The sequence below is a fragment of the Notamacropus eugenii genome, chromosome 1, assembly GCF_028372415.1.
Source record: "Notamacropus eugenii isolate mMacEug1 chromosome 1, mMacEug1.pri_v2, whole genome shotgun sequence".
NCBI lineage: Eukaryota > Metazoa > Chordata > Mammalia > Diprotodontia > Macropodidae > Notamacropus > Notamacropus eugenii.
Genome location: NC_092872.1, coordinates 672,539,198 through 672,565,847, shown reverse-complemented (window position 1 = coordinate 672,565,847; position 26,650 = coordinate 672,539,198). Strand labels below are relative to the sequence as shown.

At 41.0% G+C, this 26,650-nt stretch overlaps 1 protein-coding gene across 1 annotated transcript in view; it reads left to right on the top strand.

Annotated features, from left to right (window-relative positions):
- The window catches only part of ARHGEF33 (Rho guanine nucleotide exchange factor 33), a 57,332-nt gene that overhangs the window by 29,604 nt on the left and 1,078 nt on the right, over nt 1–26,650 (top strand). Inside the window, exons 10-15 of the mRNA XM_072645894.1 lie at nt 1,564–1,647; nt 4,047–4,130; nt 9,377–9,525; nt 11,669–11,836; nt 14,936–15,716; nt 20,295–20,437. Of these exons, the coding sequence (XP_072501995.1) occupies nt 1,564–1,647; nt 4,047–4,130; nt 9,377–9,525; nt 11,669–11,836; nt 14,936–15,716; nt 20,295–20,437 (1,409 nt within the window). The remainder of the gene's footprint in view (nt 1–1,563; nt 1,648–4,046; nt 4,131–9,376; nt 9,526–11,668; nt 11,837–14,935; nt 15,717–20,294; nt 20,438–26,650) is intronic.

Below are 26,650 nucleotides of genomic sequence, written 5' to 3'. Positions count from 1 at the left end.
AGCTAATGTCATCTTGGGTTGCATTAAGAGAGACAAAGTATCCAGCACCAAGAAGGTGCTCATCCCGCTATACTCTATCTTGGATGTAACCATAACTGGAATTTATGAGCACTTCATTTCAGGAAGGATAGTGATAAACTGGAGAAGAGGGCACCCAGAATATGAACAACCTTTAATGCTATATGAAGAATAGCAGAGGAAAGTGGAGATATTTAATATGATAAAGAGAAAACTGAAGAGAGAGGACGCTATGAACACTTTCTTCAAGTATTTGAAGAGTTGTCCTGTGGAAGATGGATTAGAATTGTGGCTGCACCCATAAATTTTGTGTAGCTGATGCCAGAGATTAAAGCTACCGATAATGTAGAAGGTGCAAAGAAACAAATTTAGATTTAATGTATAGAAATACTGTCTAACAAGAAAGCTGAGTAAAAAATAAAATGCAATACTAAATAAATCAAAGAAATGTTTATAAAAAGAAGCATAATATGCAATCTCAGGAGGAAATGCCTTTCTCATTGCTTGAGTTCTTCTGGGAAAGGCTGGATGCTTTCTTGTCAGCTAGGTTGTCTAGTGGATTCTTGCTTAAGTAAAAATTGGACTGGATGGATGGCCTTTAAGTCCCTTTGACTTCTGAGAATTCTGCACATTAAAATTATGAGAATAGATTATGGATGGTATTACAGGAGGAAACATATCTCACTTATTTTCTGATAATTCATTAGAACCAAAAGAATTTTCAAAATGAAATATGCCTTTCAGTATATTAATAATTTTGACAACTTGAGTCAGCTCAGAAAGGATTTTTTCTCTTGGTTTATAGGTTGCTTTTTTTTTTTTTAAACCTTAATATAAAGATGTTGTGTTTTGTTTATAATACTAATCATGGCACAATGGAAAAAAATCTGGATTTGGAGTCTGAAGATCTGGGTTCTTTTTTTCTATTTACCAGTTATATTTCCTTAGTCATGTCTTGTCTGGACTTCATGAGATTTTCTCATTTGTTAAATGATAGGGTTGGATTAAATGATTGCTAAGGTCTCTTTTGGCTATCAATCTATGACTTTAGGGAGTACTATATTTAGAGTTAAAATACTATCATTAGTACTATATTTAGAGCTTTAAAATATATTTAAAGAAAAATTAAATAAAACCCAACTGGTTTGCACGAATGGGTGGCTAGGTGCCATAGTGGAAAGAGAGTTGGGCCAGGAGTCAGGAAGGCTCATTCTTCCTTAGTTCAAATCCAGCTTCAGGCATTTATTAACTGTGACCTTGGGCAAGTCACTTAACTCTGCCTCAGTTCCTCATCTATAAAATGAGCAGGAGAAGAAAATGGCAAATCAGTCCAGTATCTTTGCCAAGAAAACCCCAAATGGGGTCACGAAAAGTTGGACATACTGAAATGACTAAATAATAATTTGCAAAAAAATTTTAAAAGAATAAGTTGGATAACCTGTAAAGTGTTCTGACTTCCTTTGTAATATGTACTGCTATAAAAATACATGATATAATCATTCACGTTTCACAATTCGTATGCATTTTTTATGTTTACTTTTTAAGAATAATTTCTTGGACTACTATGTTGCTTACCTGAGGGACTTGCCTGAATGCATTTCTCTGGTTCATGTCGTAGTGCTGAAAGAGGTGAGTCCACTGTCTACATGAAGATACTACTGCTGACCTATTAGCCTAAAGACGGCAACAACTCTGGGCTGTGTGGGGAATGGGTGTGTGCCGGACCATTTACCCTTTTTAAAATTCAGATCCTGCTGTGACCAGTGCCTTTTTCAAGGCTCCTGGAGAACACTGTGTCAAGGTTAAAAGGTGCTCATTCAGGGATCAAACCTCTCTCTCATTGGCACCATCCTCTAAGCGATGGAGCTAATTACAGTCAACATAACCATTCATCATTTCAAGCTCTCTCATTTCTGTATAATGATATTCTTTTATCCTAGAATCTTCAGGGCATGCCACAGTCATGTGATTCTTTTGGTTAATAGCAGTTGTAAATTGGGAGTACCATTGTTTCAGTGAAACTCTCTCTGCAAATAGTAGGTACTCAATAAATGTTACATTGGTTCAATTATGAGCTACTCCCCTACCAATCTTCCCAGTCTGGATTGTATAAAACCTGATATTAGTCTATATTCAGTTAGCAGCTAGGTGGCAGAATGGATAGAGAGTTGAATTTGGAGCCAGGAAAGACCTGAGTTCAGATCCTGAGAGTAAAATGGGAATAATAGTGCTGGCTTCTCCGAGCTCCTGCGAGGACCAAAGGAGATAATACGTGCAAAAGACTTCACAGATTTTCAAATGCTCTATCAGTGTTAGCTACTACATATTGTTTTCAAAGAGATAACATTTTAGGGATGTGGCCTTTATTTGGTGGTAAACTGCATTTGGACCAATATAGTTTCTTAAGTTACCAAAGGCAATGAATTCATCCCGAAGAGGCCAAATCACAGGCAGTGAGCTTTTTCTGTACTTAGCCATGCGGGTCGTGATTTAGCAGACCCAGGCTGCTGGGAAACAGAAATGAAGTCTTTCTAGCTTGGTAGGCCTTGAGAGAGTTTGTGAGCTTCTGAAATAAGAGCAGTGAACCAGGGTTCTCCTCCAAGCTACAATGAAGCATCAGGGTTGGAATAGTCTCTAAATTCTCTAATTTCTCCAGTTCGTAGATTTATAGAATATGGAAGAACCATAGAAACTTTCAGCTCCTATATTTTGCTACTGTGGAAACTGAGGTCTAGAGAGATGAAATAAAGTAAAGAGTCTGAAGTTATGTAGGTGGTAAGTTAACTAGGGCTACAAGAAAAAAATGCAATTAAACCTTTCAATGGTCATGTTAAATCAACTAGAGATGTGAACAGAAGGTGAGAGACAGACCACAAAGAGCTGGACTCACTTCACAAAGTAAAGCAGGACAATTTCCTGGTCATTAAACAGAGGTTCTGTCACTGTTGGGCCACTGTTTGCCTTTTGGGAGTAGACTGACCCTAGGATGATGTGAGCAGAAACCAGAAATGATTACTCAGAATGCATCCAGTGGTCTTCACATGGTCTGTAGTTATTTTACTGAGTCTCCCTTACTTCCTATGTTTGATCAGTTACCAACTCTTGTTGATTCTGTCTCCAAAATATTTTCTTAACTCTTCTCCGATTTTCTCCATTCATCCTGACACTATCCTAGTTCAGGACCTTATCACCTTGTGCTTGCCTTCTAATTAATTTCCACATTTCCAATATCCTCCATGTCTAATTTCCACATAGCTTTCAGGTTAACATTCCTAGTCTGGTCTGATTATGTCATGCAATCTCTGGTTCAAGAATGAATATTACTCCCCATTGCTTCTGGGCTGCCATACAAACTCCCCAGCCTGACGTTGAAAGTCCTCCCCAGTATGGATCCTCCCCACACCTAGAATGCACTCCTCCTTCACACCTGACTCTTAAAATTCTTAACTTGCTTCTAGATTCAGACCAGGTACTGTCTCCTGTTAGAAAATTCTTTCCTGATCCCTTTAGGTGTATGTATAGTGTATAGTGTTATTACTGTGTATTATTGTGTATATGCTATCTCCTGAATAGTATATAAGCTCTTTGAGGGCGAACACCATTTCCTTGTTTTATTTTTTTTGTCTCAGTATTCCTAGAGCCTGTCATAATGCCTTTCATGTAGTAGGTGCTTAATCAATGTTTGAGAATGTCTACTACTGCCTACTCTTCTAGCCTGTGAGTAATAGGAAGTGTATAACCCCATTCTGCTTGGAAAATAGTAAACACTGAAATGCTCTTTTTAAAAATTCATTTTCATTCATTCTTGAGGAGGCTCCTGGTCTGATTTATCCTGCCTGGATTAATGTGGAACTATAGTTTCTTCCACTGTGGAGTGAGGTAACCTCTGTGGTACCTTCCAGGTCTACCATTCTCTGGGGGACCCTTTGTGCTTTGCTGCTTCCAAAGGCATTATGGTAATTTCCTTACTGATGATGCTAGGCCCTTGCAGAAAGCTGACTAGTAACTCTACTTTCATTTGAATTCAGGCTGAAGAGGAGATTAAATCTGACCTATACACATTGTTTTTTCACATAGTCCAGAGGATCCCTGAATACCTTATTCATCTGCAGGTAGGTATGGCTAGACAAGCTTTATGATTTTAAACTCTCTATACTAAAGGGATTTTATAAATTTAAGAGAATAGTCGCTATCAACAAAGTGACAGTGGTTTGATATTTAGTATCGCTGCTCCTGGATGTCTTTACCCAGAGGAAACCTGGATTCATTTAAGTTCTTCATTGGCCCACACAGGTCAAGCTAGCAGTCATGGGAGCAAGTTGTTGTTCAGTCCTGCCTGACTCTTCTGATCCAACTGGGGGTTTTCTTAGTGAAGATACTAGAGTGGTTCACCATTTCCTTCCCTAGTTCAGCTGTAAAAGATGGGGAAATTGAGGCAGAATGGATTAAGTGACTTGCCCGGGGGTCACAACCAGGAAATACCTGAGTCTGCATTTGAACATAGGTCCTTCTGACTCCAGGTCTACTCCTCTATCTATTGCACCACCTAGCTGTAGTATATATCACAGCTTAAATTTTTTCCATTCAAGAAATACAGGATTTCACATTCACTAAGACTTACCAAGGCCCTTTCCTCCAATCCTCATGATGCTCACCGGCATCCCTCCTGCCTTTGTCTTTCCCTTGATGTCATCTTGGAAATATGGATGACACATGAAAGCCAGCAGACAACACAGAAAATGTTTAGAAACTCAGAAATGCATAAAATATATGTATAGTATAATATAATATACATAGTACATGTATTATAAACCAACATATTTTATCTTTTAATATTACAATAATTCAGGCTGCTCTTATATGAAGGGAGGGCCAAAACATTTTACACAGATTTTCCTGATCAAGGGGGTGCTGTGCCCCCAGTCCCCGCGATGTGGAAGGGATAGCTACACTATCTCAATTGTTGTTTACCATCATTATATTATCATTGGTATGCATATGTACAGTCCAGCTACTTCCTAGTTTTAGAGAGCAGATCCCACTATCATTTTGGGAAGAGTTTTATTGAGCTTTTGCATCAGGTGCCTTACCTGGCTAATCCCTTCCTGTTTTGGCATTCAAGTTGACCTTTGGTACTTCCAGTTTGCTGGTCTTTGTGGTCCTGTCTCCCCCTCTTCTTCTTGAGATAAAATGCTTGGAATAAAATACTGAAGCTATAAATTCCTAAATGACAACACTGAAATGATCAAGGTTATTTCTTAAAATAGCTAGGTCTCCATCAGTGAGAATAATGAATTCCATGAATGGCAGCCAGTTTTCAAAGTTATAATCATGGAAATTGTAATCATTGGTTCCAAACTATTGAAAATGTATAGTTCAGGTTTGAATACTGTGACCACTTCACAGGATTTATTATTTGCTCCAATCAGGACCTGGCTAAATACATGGGCCTGAGTAAGCTCCCACCTCTTTCCTCCTCTCCAGACTTCTACCACATGCAAAGTTCTTTAACCCAGGGGTTCCTAACTTTATTGTTCCATAGACCCCTTTGACAGTCTCCTGAAGCCTGTGCACCCGTTCTGAGAATAATGTTTTTAAATGCATAAAATAAAATGCGTAAGATTACAAAGGAAATAAATTATATTGAGACAGTTATCAAAATATTTTTAAAAAATAGTTCGTGGATCACAGGTTAAGAATTGCATACAATTCTTGGCTACAATTATATGTACTATTTTAACCTGTCATACTACCATTTCTTCTCCCTTCTCCCTCCGCTCCCTGTCAAATTTAAATCTTTACCTCTTAGTAAAATATATCTCATTATACTTCAAAAATTTTATATTCAGTTCAAGTAGATGGCTCCTCTTCCTCCTTTCCTTCCTCACTCAAGGATTATAGGTAGCATTGGCTTACAAAATTATTTAGGAACCTTTTTCTTAAGAGCTCCTAAAAATAACAAGTAACTTCTGTACTACATGAATGAGTTCAAGGCTCCTAGGTTCCCACTATTATGTCCCCATCACTTTGGATTCCAGACCTCTCTAGCTATATTTCTACAGGCCTTGTGAAAATCTGTGAAATCTGCTTTATAATCATTCCAACCACCTTCTTTTTTGGGGTATCCTTCCAAGAATGATCATCAAGCATTTTAGACCGATACTGTCAGTGTCTTGATCACAGACTAGGTGTGAAGAATCTGGTTTGCAAGGATAGTCTATTATAGCTGCATATTATAGGAGGCAGTCCAGTACCCTGAACCCCAAAGCCTTGGGAATATGAATGCGCTACAGATTACTATCCCTGCTTCTGGTAAAGGTCCAACTGGCATCATTTAAACCAGGGATGGCAAACTATGGCCCACATGCCAAATCTGTCCTTCTCCCTGTTTTTGTAGTCTTTGAGCTAAAAATACATTTTAAAATAATGGCATTTACAAATGTAAAAACCATTCTTAGGTTGCTAGTCAAATAAATACAGGTAGAGGACCAGATTTGACCGGCAAGTGGTAGATTGCCAATCTATGATTTAAGGGAGCAATCACTGTGAATAGGGGCCCATCATTCTCATCAATGCCACCTGATGTCTAACTGCCGTTTATGGGCAGGTAAACCCAAGAGGCCCAGGAGTGGCAGTGTCCCACAGACGACTGGCTCTGTTTCCAAGCCAGTCCTTGAAGCTATCATCATGGGAAACAACCTCTGTGGAGACAGTATCTGGCAATTGCTTCTGTGGGTGCCATAACCCCTACCTCCTTGGCAACTGGAAAAGAACATCAACACCACCAAAGACCCTTCATACTGTCTAATAGCTTAACATTAGAAAGAGATGTGATTTTATCAGTGGAAATAACATTAAAGAAAGCATTGCTATTGGTTTTGAGGCTGTAACCTGAGGGACATGGGACCTTTCCATGCTACTTGTAGCCGAAATCCCTTTTATGAATCATCTCCTTGGGGAATTTGAGCTCCTGGGGAGTGGAGACTGTTACCACTTCTATTCTCGTATCTCTAGTACTTATCACAGAGGTTTGTACATAGTAGGCACTTAAATGCTTTTTCACTGATTTATTCATATTCTCCATTATACTTGTTCCAAATCTGATCAAGTCGTCAAGGGAGGGGATCACCCCTCTCCATTCTAGCTGAATTTCTACCTGAACTTCTTGGTAATTTAGTGTAGGATACCTTTGAAATACTTAGATCAGTGATGCCAATAAGGTTACACTGCTTTTTCAGCCAGTCTCATGTATGTCTCCATAGAATCAGGTCTTTGTGTGGTCGGTGAAAGATGAAATGACTGAGCAAATGAAGGTTTGATCTTCTGAGCATATAGATTCATTAAGCAATGCCTGCCAGTTGCCCAACAAACTAGGACCAGACCTCCTTAACCTTGGCCTGGACCCTGAATACAAGAGGAGACAGACTTTTATACATTAAAAACAATTAATCAAATAAGGCCAATTAATTGAAAGGAAACAATACAACATTAAGCAATCTGAATTCTAATTGGAGGAAAGATGAGAGACTTTCCAAGTTGGGGTGGGGAGAGTGAAGAGGTGCAATTCCATGAAATCAGAAGAAGAGGTGTCCCATTCCTCCCAAGTGTCTGTGAACAAAGGATCATGGGAACGATGACTGATTGATCAGTCTGGGGCTAGTTTTCAGATAAGATATATGGATTGCTTGAAATGTATAATTTTGAGAAAATTCCTTGTGTCAATTTTTGGATCTGCCTGGGTTTCTGGTCAGCCTAACCTAGGTCCTTGATGAAAGGTCTCTAAGCAGGAGGTAGAGGTGGTCCAGTTTCCCAGCCACACAGGGCTAGGTTTAAACAATGCAACAAGGTTTTCTCCCAATTCCCACAATTGAATAAAGTTTTTTCGCAGGATAGAAGTTGGACTAGACCCATAATTCAATAGAAAGGGAACTGAATTAGCTCCAGAATTAAGTCATAAGATGGAATCAGTGTGGTTCCCTCAATTCCCACAATTAACCATTTCCTTTCCTAATCCCCTCAATTCCCTCATATGTAGAGAGTACGAGGTGAAAGGGAAGCACAAGGATTTCCCTGTTTGGAAATTACTATCTGTTATAAGGGGCCTGAAGTTCTGGTTTCTCCTTTGAGTTCAATCACTGTCTCTGAAAACCCCTGTTAACCGAAGCTCCTTGAGAGAATAGACTTTTACTTTTTGTCTTTGTATTAGCAGGATCTAACATAGCCTCTGGCCCATAGTAGGCTCTTAATAAATGCTCATTGATCTTATTTTCCATCTCACACCCATCAGGTTGAAAAATGGAAAATGACAAATGTTGGGGGCTGTAGGAAAGCAGGAACATTGATGCACCCTCAGTGGAGCTGTGAATTAGTCCAGCTGCTTTGGAAAGTGTTTTGGAACTATGCCTGACCCCCAAATTACTAAACTGTGTATGCCCTTTTTGGACAATACCATTAGTAGGCTTACACCCTAAAGAGATCAAAGAAACGACCCATTTGTACAATTTGTTTCATAGCAGCTCTTTTTGTGGTGGCAAAGAACTGGAAACTAAGGGAGTGTCCATCAACTGGAGAATGGCAGAGCAAATAATATTTATATGAATGTAAAGGAATATCATCATATCAAAGAAATGAGGAAGAACAAGAAATGCCAAATGGGATGGTTTCACAGTAACCTGGGAAAACTTATATGAAATGGTGCGGAAAAAGGGAGCAGAACCAGAACAATGAATACAGTACAAGTAATATTGTACAACTTTGAAAGACTTAAAAACTCTATCAATTCAATGAGCAACCACAATTCCAGAGTACCCATAATTAAAAATGCTATTCCCTCCCAGAAAGAAAGATGATGGAATCAATATACAGAATGAAACAAATATTTCTGCATGTGGCCAATGTGGAAATAGCTTTTGCTTGACTATATATATTTGTAAAAAGGGTTGGCTTTTCTTTTTTTTCCTTGCTTCTTTCTTTCTTTTTGGGTAGAGGTGGGAGGTGGGAGAAAAATATATGCTTGTTCACTGGAAAATTTTAAAAATAAAAGCAAAAACAAAATAAATGCTTATAGAATGATTGAAAAGGAATGTGCTAGCTGTGAAATCTTTGTAGCTCATTGGAATTTTCCATGTTTAAAGACATTAAACTCAGTTCTAACTCTTAACAAGAATGCCCATAGATGTGAGGGATGGAATTGGACTAGCTTAAATCTTCACCTGGAAAGATGTTACACTTCCTCATTGTTTCTAATTATTCTGATACATCGTTTATGAAATGACAGATTGAGGTAATGTGCAGAACATAGAAAGGGCAATGATTTATTTGAATTTTCCAACTTACCCTTTTCTTTTTACTTTACCAGAATGTCCTTAAGTTCACTGAGCAGGAACACCCTGACTACTATCTGCTTTTGGTGTGTGTCCAGCGTCTCCGAGTTTTTATCTCTCACTACACCCTGTTGTTTCAATGCAATGAAGATCTGCTCATTCAGAAACGGAAAAAACTCAAGAAGTAAGTTTCTGACAACCCAGACTGGAGGGAAAGTCAAAGGAAGGATATAAGACATCTCTGAGTTATCACTTTGCCTATCATCAGAAGCAACACTGAGATAGAGAGAAAGACATAAAGTGTGGTAAAAGAAAATACTAGACCAGAGGAGGATGGATGCCTGCTGGAAAAAGTGAAAAGGTCCAGATCAGAATCTCCCAACCACCTTAACTGCCTCAAACTGCACTGGGCACCTCCCAAGCTACTTTGGAGAAGTCATCCTTTTGAAAGTTCTTCAGTCTAGAGGCATTATAAGACTTCCTAGGCCCCTCATTGGACTGTTGTTTCCTCCAAAAGTCCATCCTTTTGACTTCCTTATCTTTGGCGTTGCCAAGTGGCATTGCTATTCAGCCAGGCTTACATTTTCTCTCAGTTACCTCCCACAGTTGATCATTTTCCAAATTCTGATGATTCCATTGCAATATCTCTGGCATCCATTCCTTCTTTTCTGTTCTCCTAGGCACTAGCTCAGTACATATCTTCATTACTATTCACCTGGACTATTATAATAACTTGATAAAAATATTTCTCACCTCCAATTTCTCCCTCCTTTAACCCTGTGCATCGTGCATATGTTTAAATCACAGAAGACCTGAACACCTCATTCCTTTACTCAAAATCCTTCATTGGTTTGTCTATCAGACAGTGTTAAGATTCCTTAGGTTGGCCATCATTGAAAACCCCTCATAATGTAGCTCTATTTATCTATCTATCAGTCTTATTTCAAACTATTCTGCTCCATGGACCTTTTGTTCCAGGCAAACAAGGATACTTGTCACCACCCATCCATGCACCATAATGCCCTCTCCCAATATCTTGGCATATGCTGTTCCCAATACCTAAAGAACTCTTCTTTCAATTTTTGCCTGTTGAAAACTACCCCACCCTTCAAGACCTAACTCAAGGTATTACCTCCTCCAGAATGCTCTCCATGTTTCCCCACAGTTAAAAGTAATCTTTGCTTTCTTAGACCTCACATAGCCCTTTGTTTGGACTTTCCTGAAGCACCTCAGTTCCATTTTGTATTATGGTTGTTTATGTATTTGTCACAGTCTTCTACTAAGTCATAGACTCTAGGAGGGTAGGAGCTACATTTTATTTACCTTTGTATCTCTCTCAGAACCTGCCACAGTGCTCTGTACATAATAGGTGCTTAATATATATTTAAAATTTTATCTTGTTTTTATTAATGCCTTTTGTTTTTATATCAAATTCATTTTCAAATATCTCTTGTGGGGCAGCTAGGTGACACAGTGGATAGAGTGCCAGGCCTGGAATGAGTAAGATCTGAATTCGAGTCCAGCCTCAGATACTTGCTATCTGTGGGACCCTGAGTAAATCACTTAGCTTCGGTTTGCTTCAGTTTCATCTGTAAAATGGAAATAATAATAGCAATTACTTGGCAAAGTTGTTGTGAGGATTAAATGAAATAGTAATTATGAAGTGTTTAGCACAGTGCCTGGTACGTAGTAAGCGCTATATAAATGTTAGCTCTAGTTATTGTTATTAATTATTATTAACTAAGATTTTTAAAAGGGAAAAAAGCAATTCAGTAAAACTATACAATACCATCTACTACGTCTGACAGTGTCTGTAACATTCCACATCGATAGGCCCCTACCTCCACAAGGCAGGAATGGACATGCATTTTCTAAACTTTTCTCTGGAATTAAGTTTGGTCGTTATAATTAGGAAGAATTCAGTTTTTTTCTTTCTATTTATATTGAAATTGTTGTCTATGTTGTTTTCCTAGTTAATCTAAATTCACTATGTTCAGTCAGTTCATATTAGGCCCTCCCTGCTTCTTTGAATCTTTCATATTTGTCATTTCTTATGGCACACTAATAGTTCACATTTCACACTTTGTTTAATAAGTGTTTGTTGAATTGCATTTATAGAAGCATTTCCCACACCAACTCTGGCCATTTCAGCTACTTCACAATAATGTCCACCTTTCCCTAAAGCATTATCAGCAGCTGTCAGAGGGAAAGCTCAATTCTTATGTGGACCTTCCTGTTTCTGGGAAACATCTCTTTTCTGGGGAAATCCCAATTTCCCATTGAATCCCCTGAGAATTGTTAATGGAGCAATCTTTCTGCTTGGTTAGGTCATCCATGGCGAAGCTGTACAAAGGACTGGCTTCCCAGTGTTCAAACACCGGGCAGGATGCTTCCCCAGCTCCTGGGCCTGAGGTTGTCCGGGACAGTGGTGGGATCCACTCTGAAGAGATGCTCCAGCCATACCCTGCTGCCACCAGTCCTGGCTCAGCTGTCACGTAAGCTGCTGTCACTGGGGAAAGGTTCATGGACATCCCTCACACCCCTAGCAGTCACCTTTGAAGAGTCCTCAGCTAGGGCCAACCATGTTATAGTGTGCTGGGATCTTCTTCCCTTGACTGGGGCATTCATATGTTCTCCCTGTTGATGCAATGACCTAGAGAGAGACTTCCTCTTTGTACCAGAGATTGCAAGGGGCAGGGGAATAAGCAGGGAGAGAAGCATGATTGAGGTTCATTGGAAGTGTTGGCAGACAGCTTTTCTTCATACGACTTGATCGAGGTTTGTCTCACCCTGATCACTACTTTAGTTAGCAGGGAAAGAAGAGCTCTCTTAGGTCTTAGAGGAAGTCTGTGTTCTGAGGATCAGTCATTCTGTGTGTGAAACCTGATAAACTAGCTAAACCCTGCCTCCTAAGGTCCCTGCCTCAATCAATCCATTTATTATGGGTCTACTATGTGCCAGATGCTGAGCTAAGAGCTGGGAACACAAAATGGGGCAAGAGATAGTTTGTGCCCACAAGGAGTTCACCCTCTAAATCTTGCCAAGGCTTCATTTTCACAAGAAAGCCTATGCATGAGTGCTCAATTAGAAATATCATAGCCTACTCTGTCAGTTTATCCTTAGATATACCTGAACAGATATTCTCCACTCCAGCACAGAACAGGATTACATCTTTTTTTGGTCTCCATTCACAACTGACTGGCAAGTTTAGCTGGGATCTTTCAGTGAACCTTGGGGCACAGGAAAACATCGAATATGGTGGGGGAGTTTCTGGTTCTTAACACTTTCAAACTTCCTGGCATTCATTTTTACCTCAGAAGGATAAGCATGGATTTGGCTTTGTGAGCTTTAGATCCCAGGATTCTGAAAGGGTGAGATAAACAAACACGCCAAATTCTTAATCTTGACTCTACCAGAATGAGTCCATTTCTATCTAAATTCCTTATTCTGTAATTTGTTTCCAGATCTATTATCTTAAGACAAATTTAATTAATTAAGATTGTTATAACAGAGTTGATTTTTCTCCTTCAACTTTATATTATCATGAGAGCTGGGCTGCTGCTGTTTCAGCTGCCAAATGACCTCCCAGTGAGGCTTCCCCTAAAAATCCTGCCAGGCATACGTGGTCAGCACAAGCCAGCTCTATCCTTGCCATGGTTGCTCAGAGAGCTGTGCCCATGTAAGTAAGGTCTCCCCAAGAAGTGTGCTCTCTCCAGGATACCAGCATCCAGACTGGCCTCAGAGTTTGCAGGGGAACAATTCTTGTAGAGGCAGATTCTGAAAGAGCTTTTCTTCACAGGCTGTTGGGACCCAGTGTGGGTTATTGCTTCAGGGCAGGCGAGGAGTGAGAAGGGAGTTTGTCAGGCTAATGTTTGTAATCTCACCCCTGCCTGATTGCTGCCTTAATATCAAAAGATAAAAATAGTATAGGCCTTTCTCTAATCTTCAGTTCTCTGTAGAATTCTGTTGAAGAACGTTAACATAACCAAGCATGTTTTCGTTACCATTAAATCTCATGGAATCTGTTTTCAGCTGAATTGATAGAGACATGATTAGTTCATAATAACTTGGTTCCATCTGTCAAGTAATAATCTAACTTGAACAATTTGGAATAGGGTGTAGGACCAAAATCAGAGCTATGGTGGGCCATAAAGATCATTTAATCTAACTCTCTTATTTTACAGAACTTTTTGTCTTTTTTATATATTTTATTTTCCCCCTCCATTACATGTTAAAATGATTTTTAGACTTTTTTTTAAAAAAAGCTTTGAGTTCTAAATTCTATTCCTCCCTCCCTTTCCTTCCCCTTCTCTGAGATGGTAAATTATCCAGTGTAGGTTATACATGTGTAATCAAGTAAAACATTTCCATATTAGTCATTTTGTACAAGAAGACTCTAAGAAGGAAAGCAAGGAAGGAAGGATGGAAGGAAGGAAGAAAGGAAAGAAAAAAGGAAAGAAGGAAAAAAAAAGAAAGAAAACTTTCTGAGGAAAATTAGACCCAGTGAGCTTAAGTAATGCTCAACATCACATAGGTAGTTAGGGAAGTATTATAACCCAGGTCCATTGGTTCTAAACTGAGCATTCTTTCCATTATACCACATTACCTTTCTATCTCATGGACAAGATGGTCCAGACAGTTTACAGACTAATGAAATGGTGAGCTATCTAATACTGAAAATCTTCATGTGAAACTCAAGCACCCATTTGGACATTAGATAGGTAACAAATTCTAGCTTTACTAATAATTATGACAGTAACCAACATTTATATAACACTTTAAAGTTTTCAAAGCACTTTATAAACATTATCTCATTTAGGCCTTACCAGAACCTCATGAAGATGGTATTATAGGTGTTATAATCCTCATTTAACAGATGAGGAACGGATGCACAGAGAGATTAGATGACTTGCCCATGCTTACACAATTAATAGGTATCTGAGGTGGGATTTGAACCTGGGTGACATGAAGTCTAGCCCTCTGTACTATGCTGGACAGGCCAAAATCAGTGAAATTATACATCGATTTCCATACCACATTTCATTTTCATATCGATTTTTTAAAAGTCTGAATATACAGCAGTCCAACTATAGTAAGAGGATTGGGAGGAGGAGAAGGCCGTTCTGGGGCATTGACAGGTGACCAGGAAAGGGATCAGATCTTCTGGAGGGGAAAGTGATGACCACACGCCTCTTACAGCCATCTTCCCAATGCCTCTTTACATGCATCTGAGATGCAGGAGAATGATTCTTCCGACATCTGCTTTACTTTATGGACCAACTCTCTCTACTCTCCCAGGCAGGGGGAAGGGGCTCCCGGGAACCCCTTAATCTGAGACGTTTGGTGGCCGCAGCCTAGGTAGCCTGTGCTTAGCACTGGGCTGGGGGTCCTCCGTGGCACCCCTGGATGTGCGTTGCTGGCGTACATGGCAGACTGGGGAGGGTCTGTGAGGAGTGGTGTTGCCAGTTTCCTTCTCTAGCGGTTTCTGACGGGCTATGTTGTACTCAGAGCTTGAGCAGGCTCTGGCTCGGTGACTGAGCCTGCATTAACGAACCATATGCACACTTCTTTTGTATTCTGTTTCCCCTTTAAAGACATTTGATGCCCCAAGTGAAGAAAAGTCAACAGCAAAGCTTGATGGAGAGCATTCAGCCCGGGAAGCCCTGTGACTGGGAGATGGAGGGTAGAAAACACGAGAGGCCAGAAAACCTCCTGGCCCCGACTCAGTTCTGTGCCACGGAGCAGGACTTGAAGGCCCTGGCAGCCCCTCTGCAGGCCATCCCGGAGATGGACTACGACCCCACCCTTCCCGATGCCGTGGGTAACCTGGAGCGGGCCATGAGAGCCCCGGCGGAGCTGCTGTCCGACACGCGCGCCTTCGTCCCTAGCTACGAGGAGTTTGAGTACGGCGGCGAGATCTTCACCCTGCCGGCTCCCTACGAAGAGGAGACTTTTCAGAGCCTGCCCCTCTTCGAGGCCTGCTCCCCGGCCTCCTCCGAGTCCAGCCTGGACATCTGCTTCCTCAGGCCGGTCAGCTTCACCATGGAACCCGAAAGGACCGAGCACTCCGTGCAGCCGCTGCCCAAGAGCTCCACGTCCCCGGTGAGCAGCAGCACGTACAAGCACGAGGCTGTCCACGGCAAGACAAAGCCGCTGAGTCGCTCCCTGAAGGAGTTTCCCAGGACGTCCACGTCGGAAGGTGTGACCACCAGGCTGTACAGCACGAGGAGCAGCAGCGGCAGCCGGGTCCAGCTGAAGCAGGAGAGGAGCGCGCAGCCCCACATCACATCGGCCACAGCCAGAAGCTCCCCAAGGAACTTCTTCCCCCCCCAGAGAACACAGAGTGAAAAGCAGACCTATTTGGAAGTAAGGAGGGTAAAGTAAACCAAACCAAACACATACGGAGGCAGCGGTCACGGGAGAAAGACAGTTGGTGTGTCTGTCTAGTTTCTGGGTCTCACTGTCCAACTAAGATTGGAAGCGAAAGCCGTCAAACCCTGCTTTGACGTGGCTTACCCTTACACGGGCTCGCGTGGGTACTGGGGTCCGAATCCGGACCCACCACATGGAACAAAACCTCTAGGACAGATGTTAGAACTCTCCCTCAAACCTGTGTTGTAAAAAGCTTCCACGGGGTTAGATACTATTGGTGATATGTAAGGGTTATAATCAATACCTTGAATCTATATAGCACCTTTCTTCTGAGGCATCTAAAGAGTTTCACATATATTATCTTGGCCTGCCCATGAAATATCATCTTATTACAGATGTGGCTTGCTGCCAAAGCAAGACACGAGAGGATGGAAACTCCTCTTTCCTTCCTCTCCTAAGCTGGTGCATCTTCTCAGTTTTAATTTTTGAAACACTGAAATAGTCTGTGTGTGTATATACTCCATTCTCCCTTTTATTCTTATGACTAGCTTATTGGGGCAGCTAGGTGGTGCAGTGGATAGAGCACCAGTGCGGGAATCAGGAGGACCTGGCTTCAAATCTCACCTCAGACACTTGACACTCACTAGCTGTGTGACCTTCGGCAAGTCACTTAACCCCAATTGCCTCATCCTGGGTCATCTCCAGTCATCCTGATGAATATCTGGTTACTGGATTCAGATGGCTCTGGAGGAGAAGTGAGGCTGGTGACCTGCACAGCCCTCCCTCACTCAAAACAAAGTCATGTCATCATTTCTCTGATGGCATGGTCTTTTTTGGCAACAAAGGACAAACACATATGACTAGCTTAACAGGTAGAGAGAAGGCAAATAGTTTCCTATTGAAAGATTAGAGATCTAGAGCTGAGAAAAGATGTCTCCATGATTTTCCCTTGATGAAATAACTCTTTGTAACATACCTTTTGTAATAGACACTAAGTGGTGCACAAAACGTACAAGATGGCAGATTTCAATTCATCATAAAAATAGTCCTTTTGTAAGGTAGGGAGAGCCTATTGCCAGAAGGACCCAAACAGAGCCTTAGATGGCCTCTGGCTGTGGTAGAAGGGATTCCTACATTGTGTGGGAGGTCAGACTAACTGGTCTTAAGGCTCCCTCCCATTCTCAGGCTACCTGTAATTTGTTGGCCTTTGTTTTGCCTGGAGGAAGAAAAGAATTTCTGTAATCATCAATCATGATGAAGTGGGTAGAGGAAATCAAGGCAGTAGACCTGAAAATAAATTCTCAAGAATCCAGAACTATGATCCGTACCTTTGCTTTTCTCTCAAAACAGGGAGGTTAGGGTAAAGGAGGATCTTACTGCAGTAGTCCAGGGGAATAGTAATAAAAGCTTATACTGGGCTGTTGGTAGTGGGGGTAGAGAAGGGAGGGATGCAAGAGATATGGAAGTGCTAGGGAGACAGAGTGGTACAGTTCAAAGGACACATGCTCTGAAGTTAGAGGACCTGAGTTCAAATATCACATCTCATGCTTACTGTGTTACCTTGGACATGTAAGTTAGCTGAGCCTCAGTTTCCTCATCTGTAAAATGAAGGGGTTGGACTACATGGTCTCTGAGGATCCTTCTGGATCTATGAACCTATATCTTGCTTATGTTAGAATCAACAAAACTTAGTAGCTGATAGGAGGTGAGAAATAAGGAAGAGAGCACTGAGGTTTCCAATGTGGAAGATGGGTGATACTAGTGATAGAAACTGAGGGGTTACTTTAGGTATAGGCTGCACTGGATGGCCCATGAGGTCCTTTCCAACTCTGTGGTTCTATGATTCTGATTCTCCAAAGGCAAAGCAGTAAAAGAAACCAAATCCCACAATGGAAGCAGTCAAGAGAGAGAAGTTCAGGGTAGCGCTAGGTCTATAGGTCTCATATCAAGTTTATTTAATGCACAGAGTGCAACATCTCAGGGCAATAAGAGCCTGGGAATTTAAATCTGAATTCTCGTCTATATTCATGAAAGAGTTAATGTTTCTGGAGCCAATACATAGTGTTTGTCTGCATTTGAATGAAATAAAGGCAGCTTCCTGTGGTGGACTAAGATGTAATCTCAGATTTCTTAGGCCAAGTCAGAAGAGAGTTGTGGCCCAGGACCTTGTTCCTGTTGTACATAATGCTAAATGAGGCATTCAGCATTCCCAGGAAGTGCTGCACTTGGCCCATGAAGAGAAGAAGGACACAGTCCAGAGGCTATTTAACTTGGGGCTGCAGTTTGGTGACGGCTAGGGCCAGGGTCCCAGCACTTAGACCTCTTGTATTTCTCTTTCTTTCTTTTTTGTTTTTTGCCAACTAAGGGCAAGCAGATTGAAAATCATTTCTATGCCCTCCCATTCTTGTGAATGGGGTCTTGACAGGGCAGTGGGGATGGCCAGGGAGAAGACAGAGTACCCATTTGTCAGCTGGGTATTAGTTGGAGCTATATGGAAATTGCAGCTTCTGCTGAGTGTCCTAAGAGAGCTCAAGAGAACACAGGAATGCACCCACCAATCCTTGCCTTCTGGCGATCAGAATAGTTATCTCATCAGACCTTCTAGGGCCTCCCAACCTCATCTGTCCTAGTATCGGAAGTATGGTTAGGGCTGTTGGGGGTGCCGGGGAAGAGATGCGCCATTAGTACGACTGAGAGCTAAGAGACTTGAGGGGAAGGGGACCTTTCTGTGGGGGAAAGAGCAACCCTAAAAAACTCCATACTTTTAAAGGTGTTAGCTCTTTCTTCATGAGATTTCCACAAGGAGACAGCATTAGATTCACCCTATTCATCCTGAAGGTCTTCCATATACCTGCCTGGTCTCCTCTCTCCACCTTCTACTATCACTCAGGGAAGTCTTAAACTTTCAAGAATGCAAAGCATAGCAAAGAAGAGACTACAGGCCTTTAAGGTGCTGAGCCAGGAGTCTGGACACCCACATTCTGGTCCTGGTTCTGCTGCTAATTAGGTACATGGCATCGGACAATTCACTTGCCTCTCTCTGTTCCTCAGTTTCCTGGATTGTAAAAATGAGGATAGTGCCTTCTTCCCTGGGTTGTTATAAAGTCAAATGAGATAATGTATGTGAATGTGCTTTGAAAGGCCAAAGTGCTATACAAAAGCAAGGTATTATTAATAAAAATGAGAATTACAGTGAAATTTTAGGGAAACTATTGATTACTTACTTTGCAGTAAACCAGAATTTTAAAATCACCTAGATTTTCTAAATAATTTTAGTAGAATCACACAGAATCAACTAAATCTAGAATATTTCCGGTCAGTGTTGAGTTTAGGGATTTTTCTTCAGTGGGTTGTCATCACTGCTTGACTCAAAGCAGACAAAAGCCTAAATCTGGTAGAAAAAGTCCTGCAAACGGACCCTAGCTCTCCCTATCCTTCACTTCCTTCTTTAAAGGGTAACAGGCCTTTGTCAAATCTATGAACCTTTGTAGAATCTCCAGGGTGGTTTGGCTTTAAATCTCTTTGCTTCCTTCAAATGATTATACCTAAGGCACTAACTTTTGGAATCTCAGAGGTTGCAGTTAGTTGTCTGTTCACAAAATGCATTACAATTATTGGGTTAATTTCTGATTCCTTTGGTGATATCCAATATTAAGATAGGGAGGGGGTTTCATAAAAGGTAGAATTATAGGTCTATTCTGGAAGTCCAAATATAAAGATCTTATCAAAACTCCACTTAAACATTCAAGATAAGAAGATACATTATATGCTAGTTGGAAAATACTGTATGCCAATAACTGAACACTCTCTTTCACCAAAAAAAACCAAACGAAAACAAACCCTCCAAACCAAACCAAACCTCCCCAGTTTATGTATTCTTCAAGTGAGAGGTAGGGGTAAGTGCAAATATTGTTCTGAAAACAATCAGCTCTCCCATTTTGCGGATGGGAAAACCTAAAAGTGTGAAGGGACAGTTTTTCAGCTTACCCAATATGATAATGGAGGTTGCCTAAATGAAATCCAGGAATTCTGATTCCTTTACCCTTCTTTAACCTCTAGGTAATGCTCTACCTACTTTTCCTTCTTAATTAATTCTCTTTCATGACCCTACACTTGGGTGACCAGTAATATGTTAGTCTCACCCAAAGAAACGAGACAGCTCCTTAGCACTTGGTTGGAGAGGCCTCATTTCTTTAGCTGTTCAGCCTCAGGGTTTGCCTTAGCTGAAGACAATTTGAGTCATGTCTGACATGATCCCCTTTTGGGGTTCTCTTGGCAAAGATACTGGAGTGATTTGCCAATTCCTTTTCTAGCTCATTTTACAGATGAGGAAACTGAGGCAAACAAGGCTAAGGGACTTGTCTAGGGTGACACAATCAGTAAGTGTCTAAGGCTAGATTTGAACTCAGGTCTTCCTGCCTTCAGACATGGCACTCTATCTACTATGCCCCTAGCTGCCCTAGCTCCAGATTAGAGACCTACTCAATTTAGAGTGACCAGACAATAATTTTGTGAGACTATTAACTCTGGGGGAGTGTTTTTAGAAAATCCAACATTTTCCTTTGCTTGTTTCTTTTTCAGGAAATACATGTAGAAGATAACACCAGATTCTGTCCAAAGGAAGAAAGAGAAAGTGAACAAACATCATTCAGTGATCAGCATCCCAACAGGCAAGACCAGAAAGGGGGCTTTCGCAGCTCCTTCCGCAAGCTCTTTAAAAAGAAGTGAGTAGCCCTTAGATCAGACAGCTTTCTAAACTCCTTCCCCTCTGGGATCCTTCTTGAGGTTTTCACAACAGCAACAACAACAACAACAGTTATAATGATAATTTGGCCTCAAGAAACTGCTTCAAGCTTAGTGCCTGCTCCTTATAGCCAGGGATTGACTTCTAAGTTTTGGTATTTTGCTTTTTTTTCATTTTGGTCTCCTTCCATGCATAAAGAAACTGGCTCCACTCCCACCACTAGTCACTTTTTTCCTGCCTCTTAGACCCCTGCACCTTCCCACCTTCCCCCAGCCAAGTTGTGCCTAGTGGGGCAAACAGCACACATCCACTGGGTATGAGCCAGTAGCCATCTTTGAGATATCAAGGAATCTTGGGATGTTGGTAATGGGTATAAGGGGTGTTTCCAATAGAATCATCCTTTAAAATACTCTGTCTAGGGACCCAAGCACTTTTACCTTTTAGGAAACCTGTAGAAGCTTGTAGCCATAATGGATGCTATGTATGTTTAGTGGGAACCTGCTGTTCCTAAACCCCGAGGAATGAGTTTGGCTGTGGCTAGGATTATAGGGAGCTTCTTTCAGTCTTCAGGCTCCAAAGTTGGGCAAGCCCTTCAAACTCTGAAGGGCAGGAGAGAAATGCAAAGGAGGACTGTGTTTTCAAAATCAGAGCTACTTGCTCTGCAGTTGTCAGGGGAGGATAGTGGAAATTCCTTTCCTTACTCACCCCCTTAGGCTGAAAGACTTCTTCTTGTGGTTCCATAGATTGTCATTTCCACATTCTTCTCTAGCAGTGAAAAATCTCCTTCCATTTAATCTCTCCTGGTAGACTGCAGAACTGAAGAGTCAGTCTGAACCACAAAGTGTTCACCTTTTGTGGGGTGAGGGAAATTAAATGGATATGCTTACTGCTGATGGGTAGGTGAGGAGTGTAGCAGTGTGTAGAGAGGCTACCTTGCTGATCCTCCAACAGTTGCTGGTTGATTCAGATAATGTTCTTGATGGGAGAGTCTGGGAACAGGTCTGGAGTGGGAAAATTACATTCTTATGGTGTCTTTAAAAAATATGAGAAAGACCACTGAAATCAGTGTTAGGACACAGAAAGTTGGTTCTTGCCAAGATTACTGGTTGCTCAGAGCCTGTTGTTAAAAGGAGAGAATGGGGAAAGGTAAAGATGAATGGATTCTTTACCGTACACAGTCCCTCAATAGCTAAGTTCCAGACTGGCTGCTATGCTCACTCCGCCAGCATGTACATCAGTGCTGCTGTATAGTTTTCTTATCTCAACTCGTACTGTCTTCAAATGGACTTTGCTTATGGGCAGAGGATTTGAGGATTATTTCCATTTTCCTAGAATCATAGTCTTCAGTCTTTCTTGGCTCAGTAGCCACTTCCAGCATGCTCGGCTATGAGGCCAAGCAGCAGGCAACCCTTCCCTCCTGCCTTGGTGTCCACACTGCCTCCAGCTTCAGAACTCTTAAGACCAATATTTCTCCTGCTCATTTCCTTCCAAAGCTGAATTGTTCCTTGATGCCAGTATTCATGTTTTGTTCACCACAGCTTTTAATGCCAGTATACTTGCTAGAAGCAATGAAACTACCACTACCTTTCCCTATTCCCCTCCCCAAACTCCTAGAGACCTTTAAGAAACGTTCTGGAAGATCATGTAGAAGAGGTTAGGGACTAGTCTGGTTTTTCTGTAGAGGGATAGAATTAGGATTGACAGGTGTAGCTTTTAGCTAAGGAAGGGCTTCATAAGAAATAGTGCCATCTCACAGGGGAATAGATTGTCTTATGAAGTAATGAATTCACAATAACTGGAAATGTTCAAGCAACGGCTGGATGGCCGTCCATCCAGAGGGGCACTGGGACTAAGGTTGTGCTACATGACTTCCAAAGTCTCTTCCAACTCTACCATTCTAGGCTTCATCCAGATATTGGCTTGAGTCACCATGTCCTTGTACAAGACAAAATGATAGGTCAACTTGTTAGCTTGTTAGGATTGGAAAGGTACCCATAGTTCTTACCCATGAAACCTGTTGCCCTTCAGTGTATCTCCTTGTTTGATATTTGAAGCAACATCTGAAGAAAAGTGGTGACAGAGACAAAATAATGACAGCACTCATATGGTGTTTTAAGGTTTGCAAAGTGCTTTACATTTATCATATCATTTGATCCTCCCAAGAAACTCATTGGAGAAGTGCTCTTATTATCCCCATAATACAGATGAGGAAACTGATATTGACAGAGGTTGAGTGACTTGCTCAGGGTGGCATAGCTAGTAACTGTGAGGTAATATCTAAATTCAGGTTTTTCTTTCTCCAAGTCTGTTTTTCTATCCACTGTGCCCCCTAACTGCCTCACAGGAGCCTGGAAGTTCTTGCCAAGAATTACCAGACCTTTCCGGTCTATCCCAAAGACAACATTTATGAACTGTCATTGAACATTCGTATATTTATGGTGCCATAGTTGGTACTGTGAAGACTGAATACACTGTGGGAAGCAGCGTACTGTGGCAGCTTCGAGCTCTTGCTTTATTATCTAAGTACAAGAAGGAGAGAGCAGGACTCTTCACAGTGAAGAAGATGTAAGTGATATTTAACTCAGCTGATATACCACAACCTTCCTCATCCAAAGACCCTTCTGTGCATGAGACCCTGCCCCAAACGATGATTATGGATATCCTAATAAGATATATAAAAATGTAGGCAAATGTGTGGTGGGATACGAGGGAGTATTCAGGACATTTTCCCCACTTTGAGTCAGAAGATTATTAAAAAGTCTCCTATGACCTGGCTATAGGGACAAAATGAGACAGTTCAAGAGAAGAGGCAGAAACAGCAGATGTGCTCTTCTGCAGCACTCAGTCCCATGCTCCTCTCCCCTGAGGCTTTTCTCAGTGCATAGTTGTGATGTGTGCTTAGGGATCATTGGCTGGCTCCCAATTTATGCTGTTTCAGAATGCTGTTTCAGGTTCTAGCTGGCTATGAAGCTGGACACAGCAGAAAATTTAAGAAAGGAAAGAATAGGAGAGGTCTTCTTTTTGTCGTTGAATATATTGTTGTTTTCCATGTAAGCAGGGTATAGAGAATCAAATTTCTCATATTACTCAAAACATATTAAATGAATGACCAAGATGCTGATAGGAAACCATCTGATTGCTTCCACCATAGGTACATTAAGCCTGTGTGCATCAGGTCCAGTGCAGAGATGCCTCTAGGGGGTGCTCAAAAGAATAGTAGGTTATAACTCTATAAATCTATGGTTCCTTGGGCATCCCCATGCTCACTCCTATTTGGGACTTTTTTCAGCCTTTACTGATCTCAAGTCTTCTCTGCTCACCAAGAACTACCTCTGACTTCCATACTAATTCAGATGAATAAAGTCTTCAGGGCCTCACATATTTTTAGAAATCATAGTTTCTATGTTCTATCATAGTTTTATAGTTCTATATATTACTTACAGAACTCCATACATGACACAGTTAATGATAGAAAATTGATCATTTGTGAATCATATTTTGTTTGGTTTGTGGCAATTTTTTTTTGCTCTAAGTTCAAATAATGGATTGCCCAGAATAAACTGGGCAAACAGTTAAACAAAAACTTGTTAAACAAAACTTGTAACTGATGACACAAGAACTACAGACTCCATAACTCCATTGTCCAATTCTCAGTGCCCTACCTACCATTCCATTTTGTCCTGTCCCTATATTAGCAATTGGTCCTATTCAAAATCCATATTTTCATGACTGCTCTGGACCTCCTCTCTGTACTCCCACTCCAGTCTAAGTTTTCTCTTGCAGTATTCAAACTTAAAAGGACTGTCAAAGCAGAATTTTTTAATAGGTAGCAGAATGGCCCCCTTTAATTCAGTTGTTTCAACCACTGATGGAGCATCTTGGACATTCTCCATAAAACTGTTCAGAACTCTTGGCTATGTTTATAGAATAACAGGTAGGTAATCAGAGATCCAGAGAAGCACTACAATTTCCCATTCTGTTTGGATGAAACTTATTCTAATGAAGAGCGTGAAGATAGTAGGGGATGGAATATAAAGGTAGTGGTATCAGATATTAATTTTTTTGGGTTGTCTTCTCCTAGTTTCTATTTCCTCTACTCCTGCCATTTTAGTAAAGACTTTTGTGAGGACAAAGGAAAGATTGGAAAGATGTGACTAGATAGCAGTTAGTTTGAAAAAAATGATCTGGGAGTCTTAGTTGACCACAAGTTCAATAAGGGATGAAGGAACCACAAAGCAAATGCAGTCTTAGGCATCATTAAGAGAGGTATAGATAAGTCCTTCTGCTTATTTATTGATTGAGCTACTGTAGGTCCTTTTCAATCAGTCACATATATTCAGTGAGTATTTGTGTGTCTAGTACCGTATGGTACTTAGTATTTTCTGACAAGGGATTTACAATCTACAATTGTCAACCTAGGAGGAAAGAAAAAACTACCAATAATCTGTTTTTTTCCTTCCTTCTTCTCTCAAGAGCTTGGAGTGCTAGACTACATATGTAATAGTGATCATTTGAACTTCCCTCTCTCTTTTGCTTCCTGCTAATCTGGACGCAGAAGTGCAATGCCTATGTTCATAGCTGCCTTCTGTTGCATGTACACGTGGCTGTATGGGCTCAGATCGGTTGCCTTTTTGAGGTCTTTGACTATGCACTTCCTGTGCAAGTACAAATGATTTCTTCTTATTTTAAAGACAGAGAGATAAAAGGCAAGTATACAGGCCCCCTTAAACGCAATCCATAGATCATCTTCCATCTGTCTATATCTGTAGATACTTAATAGCTCAACATAACCTCTTGATGATTATTTACATGTGGCCATGTAGGACACAAACAGTTATCGTGAGGCCAGGCAGGACTGACTTCTGGAAAGAGAAATAGAGCATTGGTGAAAACTGGTTTGGGGCAGGTAAAAGCTGGGAGTGGAAAAGCATTAGCTAGCTAGTTTTTGGTTAACACTTATAATCAAGCTGTACAGAGATATTCCGAATACTGGAGACATGAGAGGAGGAGGTCTGGCTTATGAGGAGGGTCGTTAAAAAACTAAAGATGAGCATGTAGAGGCTGAAAAGCAGACAGGGCGATTTTGGCATTTGTTTCAGAAATGGGAACGAAGCTGGTGAAGATTTCTGTGGTCCCTGGGGCTGGTGGTGACATCAAAACTTTCCTATTTTCAGGTAAACATGAACAGTTGCATGTTGGATGGTTCAAAGTGTGAAATGTTGGGCTTCAGGGAGATCTAGAAGTGGCCAAGATGGGAACAACTAAAAGCAAGATTACAGATTTTGGCTGAGGAATGTTTGAAGAGGTGTACGAGGTGGGGAGGCAACTGATGGGAGACAAGGGTCAGATTTAAATCCTTGAGTGACATGGGGAGGCTGAAAAATTGCGGGCTGAATTGTAGGATTCCTTAGTTTCTTGGTTAATGCAATATGAGGCAATGGAATGAAATGGTCCAAAAGATGTGGTTGTGGACATTTTGTGCATAGCTGCTATTGCTAGGGGTGAATTCAGACATGAGGAGGCTGGGATTAATGAGAGAGAGAACACAGGGTGTTGGGTGTAACACTTGGGAGTATTTTAGGGCATACCAAAATCGGGATTTGTAAACTAGAGGAGTTAAGTGCCAAATACGCCATTTCAGTATGTTGCGGAAGAGATAGGCCCCAAAAATGTAGGTGTTGAGATATAGAGTAGCCTTTTTTTTTCTAAACTGGGATTTAGTGGGTCTGTTAAATATGGAATGGTAGGCCTTATCAGTGGAAGGTGGAAAACATGGAGACTAAGGCTTTCTTTACACAACAACAAGAAAATGAGTGGTAGAACAATCTAGTCAACCATCTGGAAGTCTCTGGGCATCAGGATGTTAATTATCGTGAAGGCCAAGCCTGTTGCCTTGAAAAACAGATAATTGAATTATATCATCAAGATTAGTTAAAATAAAAGAATAATAACAACCCCAAAAAACAAAACCTAAATTCTTTAGCAACATTGGTTAGGACCCTTAGAACTTGATTGGAAAAAAAGAAGTGGTCATTTGCTGTTCCTTTTGGATTGTGGGACTGTACCTGGCTCAGCCTCTGCATACGGAGAACTTGTTTACTGCTTTGGGGGCTTTGGGACAAGGAACCTCATTTTTAACGTTGAAATCCTTTGAGTATACATTAAGCTAGATCCTTTATTATTGGTTCCTAGT